This window comes from Lithobates pipiens, unplaced genomic scaffold (genome assembly GCF_037356315.1).
Source record: "Lithobates pipiens isolate NorthernLeopardFrog02 unplaced genomic scaffold, aLitPip1_a1.2 Scaffold_8, whole genome shotgun sequence".
Lineage (NCBI taxonomy): Eukaryota > Metazoa > Chordata > Amphibia > Anura > Ranidae > Lithobates > Lithobates pipiens.
The window spans coordinates 663,557,036-663,575,949 of NW_027507903.1; the positions used below are offsets into that span (position 1 = coordinate 663,557,036).

Sequence of the window (18,914 nt, forward strand, 5' to 3'; positions counted from 1 at the left end):
CAGGGGGGGCGCTTGAGTAGTATCTGTGAGTGCCAAGCCAGGGACCCAGCAGGGAAGCGGGGGTGACGCTTGAGGAAGATACTGAGTGCTACCAGTGAAAGAGCTCAAGGAATCCAGTGGGTAGTGGATCTGAAGTCTAGTGAGAGAGACTGGGAGCTCGTTGAGTGAAGACTCACAGTGAGTGATGGTGGGGTAAAGAGAACTGTTCGTGTTGCAAACAGTTGACTTCAGTTGCTGTTAGTAACTGTTTTTAAGATTGTTGCCATATGGAGACAGCGGTTCTACCTATACAGAAGTGATATCCGATGGGAGACTTTCACCTGTATAGCTGTCCGCCTATAGAAGTCTCTGAGCCTGCTAATTATATTTGCATCTATCTAAGGGTGTCCTGGTCCTAACCCTCTCTCCCACAGTTCTGTTTAAAAGACACTAAATCTCTTTGCATTCAAAAAGTGTCTGGTGCCCACCTGTTCATCTTGCATTACACCCACCATGCCTGGTAACCAACTCTACACTGAAGGATGCCAGCTCTCCCTAACTCTGGAGGTAACTATTAGGCCGAAAGGGGCCCAGGACACTAACACCAGGGTCACAGTGGTATCCCTCAGAGGTGCCCCCCCAAATGAGAGACATTTTTTAAAGAATGCAGCTTGCATATTGTTTCTCTCTATATTTTATTTTAGATGATTTATATTTATTTATACTATATATTGCTTTGAACAAGATTTATAAGATTACAAGAAAGAAATATTGTTAATATTAAAAGAAAAAAGAAAATCCATTTGAAATCGTTTACAATTTTCATTTAGTTGAGCTACGAGACCCTCCATTCCCTTCACCAGTCATTGGCAAGTCTTATTGTTGAACCACAGAACTCATTAACACACAGAGAGATGTTAAAGGTGCCAAGTGGCCATCATCACAATCAATTATCCCAAAATATTTCTAAAAAATGTGTATTCATTGATTTTGCCGCACTACACTTTTTACGTTTTCAATGTTTTATGATGTAAGACTAATCAATATTTAAAAAATAAATATATTTGTGGAAAATTATTTACCATAAAGTTAGACATTTGGCACCTTCAACCCATTTGCTTCCACTACTAATGTATTTTCATATATGAGCAGCAGTCCCATGCATCCCCTCCATGTTTCCCGGGATCCACACTCCCATCGGTGGACCTAGGACAAGCATGGTGGTGGGTGCCTCCAGGTATGAGGGGGTTGAAGGAGACCAACAAAGGTTCATTCATTGGTCTCCCCCCTTCTGGGTTTGTCCCTTTCCCTGGACACTGTGGTCAGCTCTTTCCATGCTGAGCTAATCAAAATGACCACATCTGAACGTCAGGTGGCTTTGTGTGCCATTGAGAAGGTGATGAGCTACAACTGATTGAGTTTACAAGTTATTTTTAGGAGGGGGGTGACCTTCTTTCCAACTCAGTGATTCCGTTTTTGAATTATTATTTTTTTCCTTGCCACGTTGGTGTTACATCGTTCAAGTTGCACTGAGTAAAAACAGCTGGATAAAACAAAAGATGTGTCTGTCTTCATTTCAGGCTGAAAAGCAACAAAATGTATTATTTTAAAGGGTTAAAATGTATTTATATAACTACTCTAGCAATAAAACATGACTGGTCCTCTTTAGTGAGACATCTGCCATCTGTTAGACCCCAGATCTCTCACCTGCCCAAACCAAAATCAGTTTGTAACAGATGCTTTTCCAATCCAAAAAAATGGATTGGTCTTTCAGACCAGTGGTCTCCAAACTGCGGCCTGGGGGCCAGATGTAGCCCTTTGCTTGCTTTTATCCAGCCCTTGGGGCACTATTTCGTTCACTGGCACCAACAAAGGGGCACAGTTCCTCCCAATTAAACCAACAACGGGGCCCAATAAAACCAATGCTGGGGGACCATTAATCTCAGTGACACCAAGATGGGGCACCGTTCATCCCATTGACACCAACAAAGGGGCACAATTCCTCCCAATGACACCAAAGATTGGGCACAATTCTGCCCAATTACACCAATGATGGGGTACAGTTCATCCAAATGACACCAACAATGGGGAACAATTCCTCCCAATGATGGGGAAAATGTCCTCCCAATGATGCCAAAGATTGGGCACAATTTCTCCCAATGACACCAATGATAGGGGACCATTCCTCTCAGTGACACCAAGATGGGGCACAGTTCATCCCATTGACATCAACAATGGGGCACAATTCTTCGCAATGACACCAATGATGGGGGACCACTCCTCTCAATGACACCAATGATGGTGCACAGTTCATCCCAATGACACCAACAATGGGGGACAATTCCTCCCAATGACACCAACAACGGGGCACAATTCCTCCCAATGATGGCAAAAAATTCCTCCCAATGATGGGGCATAATTCCTCTCCATGACACCAATGATGGGGCAAAACTCCTCTCACTGTCTCCAAGGATGAGGCACAATTCCTCTCACTGACAGCAAAGATGGGACCAATGCTGGGGCATTTTCTACTCCCGATGGCCTCATTCTGCCCCCCCTAAAGTCTGAAGGACAGTAAACTTTGAATAGAAAGTTTGGAGACCCCTGTCTTAGACCATAGAGATGAGCGGGATGTTCAGCTCTATGGTAAGCCAGAAGAACCGCTGGCTACGGTCCTGGGTTCTACGGTGGGACAGGAGAACCAGAAGAGGCACTGGATGGTGTGGGGAAGGGGATGGATGACACCTCCCTCTGCCTGTAAAAGTGATCCAGCAGCTAATCAGCCACTAGGATTGCTTTAACATTGTAGAGCATTGCCAGCTCTAAAAAAGGTACTGAAGTCATAACTACAGCCATGGCCCCGGTATAACCACTCAAACTGCCACAGAGTACCAGTATGTCGTTTGGCAGAAAGTGGCAAAAAAAAAACACAAAGGTTCTACTTGCAGCAAAAGGGTTACAATTCCTACCTGTTATTTATTTTTGTGGTTCCGTATTTACTAGAAGGATGGTGCAACACACTTAAGAAAATATATCCCAATATACGGTTGAGTAAATAAGAAATCTCATTGTTGATTTGGATGAAAAATAAATGATTGTTTTTAATGAAATTCAAAACCCACAGTTGGGGCATCTTAAAAACAGAGAAATTGATTTACTAAAGGCAAACAGGTGGTATTGTTTGCAAGAGAATTTTCACTTAATTTAGTCAATGTGGTGACAATCCACTTTTCTAAGAATACTCAATCACATGCAAGGAAAACACCTGTGTTTTTCTTGCAGATGATTGGATGATGGAAGTGAGCAGAGCTTCACCTATGAGTTTTCCATTGACCCAGAGTTGGACCACTCCAGTGTCGGAGTTCCAGGACACACAGATGTGTTCCAAACCAAGTGATAGATGTCAGCAGAGATGCACCTCATACACTTAGGAAAATTGCCTTGCAACGTAAACAGCCTTTAGTATATCAACCTCAAGGTGTGTATTATAAGCCGATAGGCTGACATGACAGTTTGGGCTGGATAAGAACTTCCCCTTTGATTTCATAGACTAGAGACTTCCAATTAATGACATTTCCATTGAAGTCACCATAAAGGGCTTTCTGTACATCTTCGGAAGTCAGGATATAATCCCACATGTGAACATCACTTATTTCACCAACCAATGACTGCTTAGGATCAAACCCTCCACCAATAGAGTCTTGCTCCTGTCCCAGAACAATGCTGGCTTCAGGTGCGATAGAAGACCCTTTCATTGAGGCTTTTCTTGGGTAGAGCTTCCCATTGACCCAAAGCTGGATCACTCCAGTGTCGGAATCCCAAGTCACACAGATGTGCCTCCAGTCCAAAGTCTCTGAGTCCGTTTTAAAATGAGTGACTTCCTGGTTGACATGCATAGAAAAAGTGTTTGGAGGCTGTAAGTAGAAGAGAAAGGCATTGTCCTTCCCGGGAGTAGCGAGAGAGAAGGTACTATAAGGACGGGAAAGGTCGGTATAAGAACTTAGACAGACGCTGACTTCCTGCAATGGTTTTGTAATTGTTGGTCTTAGAATGACATGAGCCGTGTTGGTTTCTTTGGGGAAGACGAAGACTTTGCCCTCCATGCCTAGGGAAGAAAACAGACAAAGGTCATTACTGATACATATCAAAGCTTCACACGCTGAATAATGAAATCAGAATTTATTTAAAAAGGTACAAGAATCATAACTAAACAACAATTGGATACATTCATATATCTCAGGATAGAAGTTTTATGTTAGGACTCAATAATTCATCACTAAGAATCATCTTTTGAATTTTTTTTCAGTTGTTGTTACTCCATGAGAACGTTGATTCCTTGTCATGTGATTCTTCTCTTATAATTGTCATTGTCACCTCTCATTGTTGTTGTTCATGACAAATAAATCATAATTTTTTACAGTTATTCTGTACCCAGCTTTGGAGCTTATTTATATAGTGAAGATGGCACAAAAGTTCCACGCATGCTCGGAATCAAACAGAAGCCGCACTGGGCTATTGAACTTCCTTTTTCTCGGCTCGTCGTACGTCTTGTAGGTCACTGCGTTCCCATTTTCGTAATTTGTTGGCCAACATTTGTGTGACCGTGTGTCAGAGAAGGACTTTGGCTGCCCATGCTCGCGCCATGCTATTGCGCGCATGCGCGTCAGATTAGCGCTTCAGCGCATGCATGTGTGCGGCCCAATGGTACACGTGTGCGCGCAGTGGCCCGCGAGTGTGCGCATGGCGCACGTGCTATGGCATGGCTATTTTAGGCAGCTCTGGCATCCAAATGGGTTGCTGGTTTGTTGTCAGCTTCCTGTTTGTGCCCGTTACCTGCTGTTTGCCTGATTGCCTGTTTTTGACCATCCCTGACTACGCTGCTCTCATCTTCGATTGACCTTAGCTTGTTTAACGGACCTCTCCTCATCTGCCTCACGGACTTTCTGATTGATTACCCGATGTGACCCTTGGAAGGCCTTACGGGCTTCCTTGCTTGATTTCACGGATCTGACCTTTGGCCTGTTTCACAGACTTGCTATTCTGCTACCTGATTCCTTTTACCTCCGGGACTGTTTACTACCACGCACAGGATCATCAGCCAGCTCCGGACTCCCAGTTAACCCATTACTCAGCTCCTTAGCTTCTTCAGGAAACTACACCAGTTGGTGGCCAGTGCTTCTGCGTGCCACCCGCTCCCTGTATCACCTCCGGGGGACGGGGTGCGCGTAGTTGCAAGGGCTAACCGCTCTCAGCATCTCGGGCTTGGTAAGTACTTGTTGTGACACCGTGTGTATGCAAGACAAGTTTGAGCCAACAACTTTCGAACGAAAATCCACTTTTTTGTTGGCGGAAAGTCAGATCGTGTGTACGCAGCATTAGATTCAAATCTTCCACCAAAATAGTATTAGCTCTGCCCCAGAACAATGCTGCTTTCTGTGGGCTCCTATGGGTGGCGGGTTGCGGGCCCCTATGGTCGTGTTACAGGCTCCTACAGACGGTGGGTTGCGGGCTCCTACAGGCGGCGGGTTGCGGGCTCCTACAGGCGGCGGGTTGCGGGCTCCTACAGGCGGCGGGTTGCGGGCTCCTACAGGCGGCGGGTTGCGGGCTCCTACAGGCGGCGGGTTGCGGGCTCCTATGGGCAGTGGAGCATGTGTCCTCTCTGCATCACGGCGGCTTCCGCTGTGTGTCTCTTCCCTGCTCCTCCTAGGCATATAATAGGCTCACCTGTCCTTTCAGCCAATCAGGTGACCGATGTCAAAACCAGCTCCCTGATTAGCTGGGAGCAGGATCAGTGTTACAACAGCGAATATTGATTCGCTGTTGTAACACACCTGGGTGGGCTCTGAGTGCACTCTGTGTGACCTGAGCCCACCCTATATTGAAGACTATTAGAGCCTCTGGCTCTAATTGGTACTTAAAAATAAACAGCCCCTCCACATTGGAATTCATGCACCAGGTGTCCCAAAAGGGGCCAGATGCATATATATGGGAGGAGATGATGGACAGGCGGGGCAACGCCCGTGTGCCCTTAATAAATGGGCCGCCCCTGGATTTTATATGACCAGTTGTGGTTGTGAATTTTTCGATCCTATTAGAGATATACCTGCAATTTGAAAGCCCCCATTATAGTCCGAGCAGTATGTATAAGACGTTGTCCTATCAAAAAAATGTCCAATACCGGTCCACCACTCTTTGCAGACTAATTGCTGAGTGATCTACATGGACATCTGAAACATCTCTACCCCGAACAAGCCACCTGTCTCTGTAGGGCTGAACTCATGGCTTAGACCTCACCCAGCCCCCGGCTCTCTTATGAAACTCAATGATCTACGTAAGGGCGGTCATTCCGTGAGCAGAGCAGCCGATGGAAAGAGCTCAGATCTTCCTTGTGGAACTTCTTTAAATAAAGGAATAATGGAAAAGCGGAGAAGTAATCTGAATATTACACATCGCTTATTTCCACTAGCAGTAGGTGTGAGCAGGTTCTACCACTTACCTTCCTGTTCAAGAGACGCGGGGACCACCAACAGCAACACCAGCACACTCAGCTCCATCTCTCTGAGAACATATAAAATGTATTAAAAAAAATGAATATCTCTGTCCCAAGCCAATTCTGACACTTCGCTCCTACATCATGTAAAACTCATTATTACTCAGAAGCCGAAACATTATATATATGTTTTTTTTAGCAGAGACCCATAAAATGTTGGTTGTTGCAACATTTTATGTCGCACGATATTTGCGCAGCAACTTTTCAAACACATTTTTTTGCGAGGAAAAATGAATTAAAAACAAAACACTAAAGCTAACGAATAAATAAATACCTAACATGTCATGCTTTAAAATTACGCACACTGGTAGTATGGCGCAAAACTGCGATACTTAAAACTCTCCATAGGCTACGCTTTAAAAAAGTTTAAGGGTTACCAGTTTAGAGCTACACAGGAGGTCTTGTACTGGAAGTATCGCTCTCACTAACATTCACCGGCGATACCTCACACGTGTGGCTTGAACCATTAAAGGACACCATCACTGAGACTAGCGAGATCTTCACACATCTACTCTGCCGGGACTACTCCATAAATAGGGAGCGCTGTGATGATGCAGTGGTCAGCAAAAGATCCATTTTGATAAATCCAGCTCCGCACGGGTCTTCCGTCCTACAAAGAGACCCGAGCGACCGGCGCGAATGTCTGCCAGCTGGCCGGAGACCCGGAAAAAAAGAAAAACATGTCTCTGATGTAGTAACCTGGAAGTGACGTCACAATGTCACTTCCGCTTAAGCCCTTGTACACACGGTCGGATATTCCGATGGACAATGTCTGATCGGACCGTGTTGTCGGATAATCCAACCGTGTGTGGGCTCCATCGGACTGTTTCCATCGGAATATCCGACCGACAAAGTTTTAGAGCTGGGCTATAAAATTTTCCGACAACATGATCCGATTGGACTTTGTCCGATCATGTGTAGAGAATTTCCGATCGGACAAAGTGCCACGCATGCTCAGATCAAATTCCTACACCAAAGCTATTGGCTACTAGCCTGAACGTAGTCCTGTCCTAACGAAATAACGTCATCACGTTATGTACGATCGGATTTTCTGACAACTTTGTCCGACCGTGTGTATGCAACAGTTTCAGACAAAATCTGACGGATTTGGTTGTCGAAATGTCTGACCGTGTGTACAAGGGCTTACTCAGCAGCCAATGGCACATACGTAAATCACACATGCAAATGTAAACAATGTTCACATGACGCATGTGATTTACAGACCTCCTCTGGAATGCTAAACAGGTAACCGCTAATATTTTTAAACCGTCGCCTATGGAGATTTTTAACCACTTGAGACGCGCGCTATAGCCAAATGACGGCTACAGCGCGGACCTCCTTTGCCGGGACTACGTCTATTGACGTCGTCCCGTGCACGGGTGGCCTGTGCGCCCCCTGAGGGGCGCGCGCGGCGCACTCTGTGATCGGCGAGTCTATGAGACTCGCCTGATCACGGATCCGAGCAAGGGGTCGATCCCGACCACTTACCACGTGATCAGCTGTCAGCCAATGACAGCTGATCATGTGATACAACGGAGCCGATAATCGGCTATTATTCCTCCTCGTGCTGACAGCGCGAGGAGAAAAAAAAAAAGAGCCGATCACCGGCGGCCATGATCGGGACATAAGTCCCGATCACGGCCAGCTTACCAGTGCCCACCTGCCCCCTCAGGAATAAATAAGTGCCCCCCCGTAAGTGCCACCCAGCAGTGCCCACAGTGCCACACATCAGTGCCCACAGTGCCACCCACAATCTGCCTCAACAATGGTGCTGCACCCCAGTGCCACATATCCGTGTCCATCAGTGTCATCTACCAGTGCCCATCAGTGCCGCCCAGCAGTGCCACCTATCGGAGCCACCTATCAGTGCCCATCAGTCCCATCTATCAGTGGTACCTATCAGTGCCCCTTAGTGCCACCCATCTGTGCCATCTTATCTGTGTCCATCTTTGCCCATCAGTGCCGTCTTATCTGTGCCCATCAGTACTGCCTTATCTGTGCCTATTGGTGCCACCTTATCTGTGCCTATTAGTGCCGTCTTAACTATGCCTATCAGTGCAGCCTATCGGTGCGCCTCATCCGTGCACTTCAATGAAGGAGAAAAATGACCTGTTTGCTAAATTTTATAACAAACTATTAAACATGATTTTTTTTTTATTTTTTATTTTGCATATTTTTTTGTTTGTTTAGCAAAAAATAAAACTCCCAGCTGTAATTAAATACCACCAAAAGAAAGCTCTATTTGTGGGAACAAAATGATAAAAATTTCATTTGGGTACAGTGTTGTATGACCGCGCAATTGTCATTCAAAGTGCATCAGCGCTGAAAGCTGAAAATTGGTCTGGGCAGGAGGGGGGTTTAATTGCCCAGTAAGCAAGTGGTTAAGTACCGCAGTTTGTCACCATCCCACAGTTTTAAAGCGTGACATGTTGGGTATCTATTTACTCGGCGTAACATCATCTTTCACATTATACAACAAAAATTGGGCTAACTTTACTGTTTAGGTTTTTTTTTTATTCATTGAAGTGTATTTTGTCCCCCAAAAAAATAGTTTGAAAGCCTGCTGCGCAAGTACAGTGTGACATAAAATATTACAGTGGCCGCCACTTTATTCTCTAGGGTCTCTGCTAAAAAAAATATATATATGAAGTTTTGGAGTTCTAAGTAATTTTCTAGCAAAAAAAAAAAAAAATACTGCTTAAAACTTGTAAACAACAAATGTCAGAAATAGGTCTGGCCCTGAAGTGGTTAATTAAATAAAACCCCAATTTTTTTTTATGAATACAAATCGATAAAAATGTCTCACAAAATAATATAAAACACGCACAATAAAAATATGTCTTATAACAATGCTTTACCCTGATATGTCTATTAGGGATGAGCCGAACACCCCCCGGTTCGGTTCGCACCAGAACTTTCGAACAAATCCCAAATTCGTTCGAACGTTAGAACCCCATTGAAGTCTATGGGACTTGAACGTTTGAAATTAAAAGTGCTAATTTTAACGGCTAATATGCAAGATACTGTCCTAAAAAGGGTTTGGGGACCTGCCTCCTGCCTCAGGGGACATGGGTCAATGCAAAAAAAAGTTTTAAAAACGTCCGTTTTGGCGGGAGCACTGATTTTAATGACGATTAAAGTGAAAAAAAAGTGAAATATTCCTTTAAATATGGTGCCTGGGGGGTGTCTGTAGTATGCCTGTGTTTAGAACAGTCCCTGCACAAAATGACATTTAACGGAAATAACGTTATTTCAAACTGCTTGCGGTTTTAATGTTATATCTGGTTCCTGCAATATGGTTGAAAATCATTGAGAAAAATGGCATGGGTAGCCCTCCCTGCCCATTACCAGCCCCTTTAGGTCTTGTACGCATATTAAGGGGAACCCCGTACCCGTATTAAAAAAATGAAATACGTGTGGCCCCTAGGCCCTATATACTCAGAACAGCAGTATACAGGCGGTGCAAACAAGACAGGGACTGTGTAGATTTGTTGTGTTAAGTTGAATCTGTTTGTAATTTTCAACTGGTACATTTTTAAAGTGTAGCTCCAGTCAAAAGAACTATTTTTAAGTTTTTTGGAAAACATAGGGAAGGGTTATCACCCCTGTATAATTTGTTTTGCCGTCCGTCTTTTTTCATCTCACTTGCTGTTGTCTCCTTCCGTTTGCAAGTAGGAGATGTTTGTAAGTTGGATGGTTGAAAGTAGGGGCCTGCCCTATATGCTCTGCAGAAATGGCGGAACAAGGTGTTGGTTTTGCCACAACATTGTAAGCCCTCAAAGTGACTCTTGGTGGGCGCTGGAGCGCCCTGCTATGAACGATTATATCAAGAATTGTAATTACATGCCATTGTTGAACAGTGGTAGAAAAATTGACCTTTGGTGGTTGTGGTGCTGGTGCCACAACACTATAAGTCCTCACAGTTACTCTGAGTGGGCACAGGAACGGGCCCTCCTGTGAATTATTATATCAAGAATTGTAATTACATGTCCCTGTTAAACAGGGGCAGAAAAATTGGGCTGCTGGCACTGGTGCTGGTGCCACAATACTGCAACCTCTCCCATATACTCTAGTTTTAGTGCAGGAATTAGCCCTGCTGCAAAGTATTGCATCACAAATTGTAATTAAATGCCCCTGTTAAACAGGGGCAGAGAAATTGGGCTGATGGCATCACCCAGAACCAAAAATGTTCTTCCAACATATCAGCGGAGGAGGAAGAGGATAGACAATCAACATAACAGGACAGTCACTCAGCATCAGCATAGGCAGTCTTGAAAGGAGTGATATTTCAAAAAAAATTATTCGGTTACATCAGCTTCAGGTGCTTGGTAGCTGTGGGCGATCCAAGACTGATTCATCTTGATGAAGGTCAGTCGATCAACTGATTCGGTGGACAGGCACACCCTGTGATCGGTAACAAAGCCACCAGCAGCACTGAAGGTGCGTTCCGAAAGAACGCTGGATGCAGGACAGGCCAGTAGCTCAATTGCATACTGTGCAAGCTCTGGCCAGTGATCCATCCTCAAGACCCAGTAAGCCAGAGGATTTTCGGTGGGAAAGGTGTCCAAGTCTGACCTTGCCCCTAGGTATTCCTGCACCATGTAAATCAGACGCTGGCGATGGTTGCTGGAACCGATCATACCTTGGAGCTGCGGACTAAAAAATAGTCTGAAAGCATCGGTCAGACGGCCACCTTCTCCACCGCTCCTTCTGACCGATGCCTCAGCAACACGTTGTCCAGGACCAGGAGTTTGTAACCTCCCAGTCTCTGGGAACGCGTTGCACAGACCTTTCTGCAAGGCCTCCCGGAGATGTCTCATCCTCTGCTCCCTCTGCGACGGCAAGAGAAGGTCAGCAACCTTACCCTTCTACCGTGGATCAAGGAGAGTGGCCAGCCAGTAATGGTCCCTCTCCTTGATCCGAAGAATACGAGGATCCTTCCGCAGGCGTTGCAGGATCAGGGAGGCCATGCAGCATAGGTTAGCTGAGGCATTTGGTCCGGAGTCCTCTGGGTCACTAAGGACAACATGATCCGCAGCTACCTCCTCCCAGCCACGTACAAGTCCACGGGTTTCTTGGGACTGTAAATCATCCCTACAAGACTTCTGATGCTGCTGATGCTGAGTGCCAGCCTCCACCTCCACGCTGGCACAATCATCCTCCTCCTCCTCCTCCTCCTCCTCATCCTCTTCCTCTTCCTGTGTGATTGGTGGCACAGCAGGAACACTGTCTGGATAAAAGGGGCCTTGAGAGGCAAGGAAGTCCTCCTCTTCCTGCCTCTGTTCTGCCTCAAGTGCCCTGTCCATTATTCCACGCAGCGTATGCTCCAAGAGGTGGACAAGAGGTACAGTGTCACTGATGCATGCACTGTCACTGCTCACCATCCTTGTGGCCTCCTCAAACGGTGACAGGACAGTGCATGCATCCCTGATCATGCCCCACTGGCGTGGTGAGAAAAAAAAACGAGCTCCCCTGACCCTGTCCTGATGCCGTAGTCGCACAGGTACTCATTGATGGCCCTCTGCTGCATGTGCAGCCGCTGCAGCATGGCCAACGTTGAGTTCCACCTGGTGGGCATGTCACATATAAGGCGGTTCTTGGGCAGGTTCAACTCCTTTTGGAGCTCAGCCAGCTGAGCACAGGCATTAAATGATCGGTGGAAATGCACACAGACTTTCCTGGCCTGCTTCAGGACATCCTGTAAGCCCGGGTACCTGCCCAAGAACCGCTGCACCACCAGTTAAGGACGTGAGCCACACAGGGCACATGGGTCAGTTGTCCCTGTCGGAGGGCGGAGAGGAGGTTGGTGCCATTGTCGCAAACCACCATTCCTGGCTTAAGCTGGCATGGCGTCAACCACCTCTCGGCCTGCCACTGCAGAGCTGACAAAACATCCGCCCCAGTGTGGCTCCTGTCCCCCAAACAAACCAGCACAAGCAGGGAATGGCATTGTTTTGCCTGCGTACTTGCGTAGCCCCTGGAACGCCTACAGAGCACCACTGGTTCTGAGGACAGAGCACTGGAAGAGGCCATGGAGGAAGAAGTAGAGCAGGGGGTGGAGGAGAGAGGTGTGTCACAACCAATAGTAGCATTTTGGAGGCGTGGTGGCGGAACAACCTCCAACACTACTGCACCTTGTCCTGCATCCTTCCCAGCTGCCAGAAGAGTGACCCAATGGGCCGTGAAAGACAGGTAACGTCCCTGTCCATGCCTGCTGGACCATGAGTCAGTGGTAATATGCACCTTACCACTGACCGCCCTGTCCAGCGAAGCAAGGACATTGCCTTCCACATGCCGGTAGGGAGCCGGAATCGCCTTCCGTGTGAAAGAGTAGCGTTTGGGGACTTGCCACTGAGGAACCGCACATTGTACAAACTCACGGAAGGGGGCCGAGTCTACCAACTGAAAAGGCAGCAGTTGAAGTGCTAGCAATTTAGCCAAGCTAGGATTCAACCACTGGGCATGTGGATGGCTGGGAGTGAACTTCTTTCGCCGGTCCAGCAGCTGGGGCAGGGACATTTGCCTGCTATAATCGGACGTGGGTGTACTGCTAGCAGAGTGCCCGGACGCACTTGGCTGTGACACACCTAATTCTACACCTTCATTCCTCTCAGAGCAGGTTTCAGAGAGGACTGAAGGTCTAGTGGGGTTGGAGATCCCAGCTGATGAGGAGCAAGGAGAGGTCCACTTTGTTCTTTGGTGTGGGTCTTTGAGGTACGCTTGCCAACGAGCTGCATGGTAGGTCAACATATGTCTGGTCAAGCATGTGGTGCCCAAGCGGCTGATGTTTTGGCCACGCGAGATACGCTTGAGACATATGTTGCAAATAGCAGCGGTGCGATCTGATGCACTCGTCTCAAAAAAGGCCCACACCAAAGAACTTTTAGAATAACGAGCAGAGGCAGCGCCCTGCACAGGCGGAGCTCTGCGGTGTGATTCAGTCGGTGTGCTGCCCCTAAGCTGGCCCCCGGAGGGCATCCTGCCTCGTTGGACATATGCCTCCTCCTCTCTCCTACCAGGCACCCACGTGGAGTCAGTGTCCTCATCATCCCCTACCTCTTCATCGCTGGAGCAAACCTGGCAGTATGCTGCAGCTGGTGGAACATGACTGCGTGATTGCTGTCCTTCTTGAACATCCCCTCTCTCTGCATTCACGCTACTGCCTTCCTTTAGCTGAGTATCATCATCAGAGCCTACAAAACACAAAACACTGGGCATCCTCCTGGAGCATGTACCCAACACTGTGCTCAAAGAGTTCAGGAGACTCCTCAGGAGGACGTGGTGGGTCTAGGGAAGGAGTCACTGATGATGACATTGAGAGAAGGGAAGACGATGCGTTGGCAGCTGCTTTGCTAGTACCCTGAGCCTGGGTGAGAGATGATGAGGAGGATGAAGAGGGCTTGGTCATCCACTCTACCAAGTCATTGGCATGTTGCAGCTCAACATGTCCAGCTGCTGAGAAGAAGGACAAGCGTGTCCCATGGCCACGTGCTGATGATGACGATGCACCGTGTCCACGACCAGCACTGTTGTCTCTAGACACAGAGCCTGCTTGCCCTCTTTTATCGGCTCGCTCCTGTCTGCCTCTCCTTGCTGGCCTTCCAGACATGGTAATGGCCTGAAGGGAGTTGGGAAAACCAGCAATTGGGTAGTGTATATTGTGCTGGAGGCACACACAACTTCCACTAACTCCTGCAGATGGCAGATGGCTCAAATAGAGAAGAGCTATGTAGGTGGATATAGCGGTGTATATTGGGTTCAGAGCACACACAAGCTCCTACCACTGACTGCAAGCTCTATTTAAAATGAGCAAGATAGTTAGCTATATAGGTGGATATTGCGGTGTATACTGGGTTCAGAGCACGCAGACAGCACGCACAATCTCCTACAACTGACTGCAAGCTCTATTAAAAAAGAGAAATATAGCTAGCTATATAGGTGAATATAGCGGTGTATACTGCGGTCAGGGCACGCAGACAACAACCACTACAGAAGAGCAAGAACGAAAAATCGTCCGATAACGATCGGTGTATACTGTGTTAAAGGTACACAGAACACCCACTAACTCCTACAGGGGCCAACACACTACACAAGGCCATCGCGCTGGCGGCCTTATATAATGTGGGGCGTGTACTACACAGCCTGAGCTATGATTGGCCACAGGCATCCTGCCTGTGGCCAATCATGGCTCTCCTCGCTGCTGGCGCTGTGATTGGCCAAGCAAGCGGGGTCACAGTGCATGCTTGGCCAATCATGAGCCAGTAATGCACTGCGCCATCGCAGTGCACTGTGGGCCGTAAGTGCCACACGAATTTGGCACGAACGGCCCATAACGTTCGTAATTCGCCGAACGGGCGATCAGCCGATGTTCGAGTCGAACGTATGTTCGAATCGAACACGAAGCTCATCCCTAATGTCTATGCATTTCACAGTTATACTGCCTCCTCAGGACTGCAGTGCCTTGAAAAAGTATTCATACCCCTTGAAATTTCCCACATTTTGTTGAGTTACAACCAAAAACGTAAATGGATTTTATGTGATAGACCAACACAAAGTGACACATAATTATGAAGTAGAAGGAAAATGATCAATGGTTTTCAAAATTTTTTACAAATGTGAAAAGTGTGGGGGGGGGGGCATTTGTATGGTGTCCCCCGGAGTCAATACTTTGTAGAACCGCCTTTCTCTACAAGTCTTTTTGGGGATATCTCTACCAGCTTTGCACATCTAGAGAGGACATTTCTGCCCATTCTTTTTTGCAAAATATCTCAAGCTCTGTCAGATTGGATGGAGAGCATCTGTGAACAGCCATTTTCAAGTCGTGTCACAGATTCTCAATGTGATTTAGGTCTGGACTGTGACATTCTAACACATGAATATGTTTTGTTCTAAACCATTCCATTGTAGCTCTGGCTGTATGTTTCGGGTCGTTGTCCTCCTGGAAGGGAAACCTCCACCCCGGTCTCAAGTCTTTTGCAGATTCTAACAGGTTTTCTTCTAAGATTGTCCTGTATTTGTCTCCATCCATCTTCCATCAACTCTGACCAGCTTCCCTATCCCTGCTGAAGAAAAGCATCCTCACAACATGATGCTTCCACCACCATGTTTCACAGTGGGGATGGTGTGTTCAGGGTGATGAGCAGTGTTAGTTTTCCCCACACATAATGTTTTGTTTTTAGGCAAAAAAATTAAAAAAAATTGGTCTCATCTGAACAGAGCACCTTCTTCCATGTGTTTGCTGTGTCCTCCACATGGCTTCTTGCAAACTGCAAATATGACTTATTAGGGATCGATCGATTATCGGTATGATCGATTATCGGTATGACCGATTATTGCAGGCCAATATCAGCATTTTAACAAAAATCATTATCGGTCGCAAACTAGACCGATATTACCAATATTGGTCTTCACGGGTCGCGGCCATATTTTTGGGGTCCAGAAGCCTGCAGAGTGTGGAGCCAGTGTGCAGGGGCATGTGGGACACACACACAACTTCATTACGCTTCCGCGTGCTGGGCCTATCAAGTCTGACATCCTCCCTTGCCTCACATGGACACTCGGACAGACATGCCAGCCGGCCAGCCAGCAGAAAGCCACCCACCCACAGTAAGGTGCCAGGCCACTGAGGCCAGCCAGCAGCCACCCACACACAGCAAGGTGCCAGGCCAGCCAGCAGCCACCCACCCCCATCAAGGTGCCAGCCAGTAGCCACCCACCCCCATCACAGTGCCAGCCAGCAGCCACCCCTATCAAGGTGCCAGCCAGGCCAGCCAGCAGCCACCCACAGCAAAGTGCCAGCCAGGCAAGCCAGCAGCCACCCACAGCAAGGTGCCAGCCAGGCCAGCCAGCAGCAACCCAAAACAAGGTACTAGCCATTCCAGCAGTTACCCACCCAAAGCAAGAGGCCAACCAGCCAGCAAGCCACACACAGCAGGGTAGATGCCAGCCACCCAAATCAGGGTGCCAGCCAGCAAGCGACCCACAGCAGGGTACCACTGCCAGCCAGCAAGCCCACACACAGCAGGGTGCCAGCCAGCAAGCCCACCCACAGTAGGGTGCAGCCATAGAAATGAGAGGTTCAATAATAGAAACACGCCATTTGCCTGTTTTTGTGCGCATTCAGGCATTTTGTGGTGCGTTTTTGTGCAATTTTCCGCTCAAATTAAAAAAAATAAGATAGTAATAATATATGAATAAATGAAAAATAAATACACAAATAACTAAAAAGTAGTAGTAGTAGTAGTAGTAGTAGTAGTAACCTAATAAAAAAAAAAAAAATCATAATGAATAATAATAAAAAATAAATTAAAGATAATGGAAAAGCTAAAAAAAAAGCTGTAAGCCCCCGTACACACGGTCGGACATTCTGACGGAAAATGTCCGATCGGACCGTGTTGTCGAATAATCCGTCCATGTGTGGACTCCATCTATCTTTTTCCGTCGGAATGCCAGACCAACAAAGTTTGAGAGCTGGATATAAAATTTTCCGACAACATGATCCGATCGGACTTCATCCAATCGTTTGTAGAGAATTCCGATCGGACAAAGTGCCACGCATGCTCAGATCAAATTACGAGACCAAAGCTATTTGCTATTGATGTAAGCTATTGGCTTACGACGGGACTACTGAACGTAGTCCCGTCGTAACTAAATAATGTCATCGCGTTCCGAACGATCGGATTTTCCGACAACTTTGTCTGACCGTGTGTATGCAACACCAGTTTCAGGCAAAATCAGTCGGAAAAAAATCCAACGGATTTTGTTGTCGGAATGTCCGACCGTGTTAACAAGGGCTAACGCCTAGCAACAAATCATGCAACAGATAATAGTGTTCTCTATTGGCTAATAAAAATATGGCAAAGCTCAAAAACGTATGAAAACACGCAAGTCACACATAAAAATAGATGAAAAAAACGCTGGAAAATCGCTTACAGACGCTGCGCTTAGGTGTGAATGCTGCCTAGGGTGTTGGGTTCCTGACTGTCCTGACCTTTGACTTTAATATTGTTGGTCACCGACCTGAATCAAGATTTATTACGATATCAGATTTTTCTCATCTTCATCCTTATCCAGAACAATCACACCTATTCAGCTTAGTTCCCCAGCTTTGTGTTACCTGCGATCTCTGTGTACCGTGTTGTTGGTCTGGTTGTAGCCTTCTCCTTTGTCGAGTCTCAGAAGGTCCTCCTGATAATGGTGAGATGAGAGGATGGAGGGGTGTTATTAAGTCTCTTCATCATTAAGAACTCCTCCTCCGACCTCCATCAATGAGATCATCATTATAGAGGAGAAGTTAGCATGGAGGATAGAGTTACGTCTTAAATCTTATTACTTGTATTTCCTGTATAACCTTCAGTTACGTTTTTGTCCAGAGGATTATTGCGCAAAAGCACAGGAAATCAAACAATACTCCTGGAAACAATAAGAACAAATGGCAAAATAAACAGTTCTCGGAAGACAGATAATTAAGATGATATATAATATCTTAGTGGTCAGGTTTTGTTTAAAAACACGTATTCTTGCCAGTTAGAGATGGGCCAAAATCCCCCCAGTTCGGTTCGCATCAGAACGCCTGGACAGAGAAAAAGTTCTGACCTGAACAGCGAACCCCATTGAAGTCTATGGAAACCCAAACTTGAAAAATCAGAAGTCCCCGTTTTTAAGATTTATGTGCAAGTTATTGGCAAAAAAAAAAAAAAAAAAAAGATATGGGATCTGGGCATTGCCCTGGGGGACACAACATTTAAAAAAAAAAAAAAGAAAAAAGGTTGTTTTTACAGGAGCAGTGATTTTAATTAACAATCAAATATAAAAATTCCTTTAAATATAGTGCCCGGGGGTCCCCTTAGTCTCCCTGTAAAGTGGTGCATCTGTCTCATGTATAGAACCTGCTGCAGCAAAACTGACGTTTCTAAAGAAAAAAAAAAAAAAACAATGAATGAAATGACATTTAAATTGGCGGCAATAGAAAAATGGCATGGAGGTCCCTCCCAATCCATTCCGGGCCCAAATCCGAGCATGAAGCCTGGCAGGTCAGAAAAAGTGGGGGGACGAGCGAACGCCCCCCTCCCCCAACCATTCCAGGCCACTTGCCCTCAACATGAGGGAGTGCTTTGGAGCTGGGTTGGCTTTAATGTTGATGGAGAGATGGTGCCTCTTCCCAACAACCCTGGGCAGTGGTTGTGGGAGTCTGCGTGCAGGGAGCTTATCAGAATCTGGAAGTCCATTTTAACAAGGGGGCCCCCAGATCCCACCCCCCTAGTGAATGAGTAGAGGTACATTGTACCCCTACTCATTCACCGTAAAAGTGTAAAAATGTAAACAGGAGGCAGTTTTTGACAATTCCTTTATTAAAAAAAAAAAAAAAAACATGTCCCCCCAATGT

At 46.5% G+C, this 18,914-nt stretch overlaps 1 protein-coding gene across 2 annotated transcripts; it reads right to left on the reverse strand.

Moving 5' to 3' along the window:
- Window positions 1-1,038: 1,038 nt before the first annotated feature.
- On the reverse strand, window positions 1,039-17,805 carry LOC143961849 (C-reactive protein-like). 2 transcript variants are annotated; one of them, XM_077471184.1, is made up of 3 exons: window positions 17,646-17,805; window positions 6,476-6,537; window positions 1,039-4,084 (listed from the first exon to the last, which is right to left on the reverse strand). In XM_077471184.1, exons 2-3 carry the CDS (start codon window positions 6,531-6,533, stop codon window positions 3,465-3,467), a joined length of 678 nt encoding a protein of 225 aa, XP_077327310.1. In that variant the 5' UTR covers window positions 6,534-6,537; window positions 17,646-17,805; the 3' UTR covers window positions 1,039-3,464. The 2 variants fall into 2 exon arrangements, with proteins under 2 accessions (XP_077327310.1, XP_077327311.1); XM_077471185.1 differs by lacking the exon at window positions 6,476-6,537 and having other exon boundaries at window positions 17,646-17,801.
- Between the last annotated feature and the right edge of the window lie 1,109 nt (window positions 17,806-18,914).

Bases quoted from the DNA above. Each gene is read 5' to 3' on its own strand.
- LOC143961849 (XM_077471184.1), bottom strand. From the start codon at position 6,533: ATGGAGCTGAGTGTGCTGGTGTTGCTGTTGGTGGTCCCCGCGTCTCTT. The intron at 4,085-6,475 runs GTAAGTGGTAGA...TTTCTTCCCTAG, and splicing joins CGCGTCTCTTGAACAGGAAG to GCATGGAGGGCAAAGTCTTC.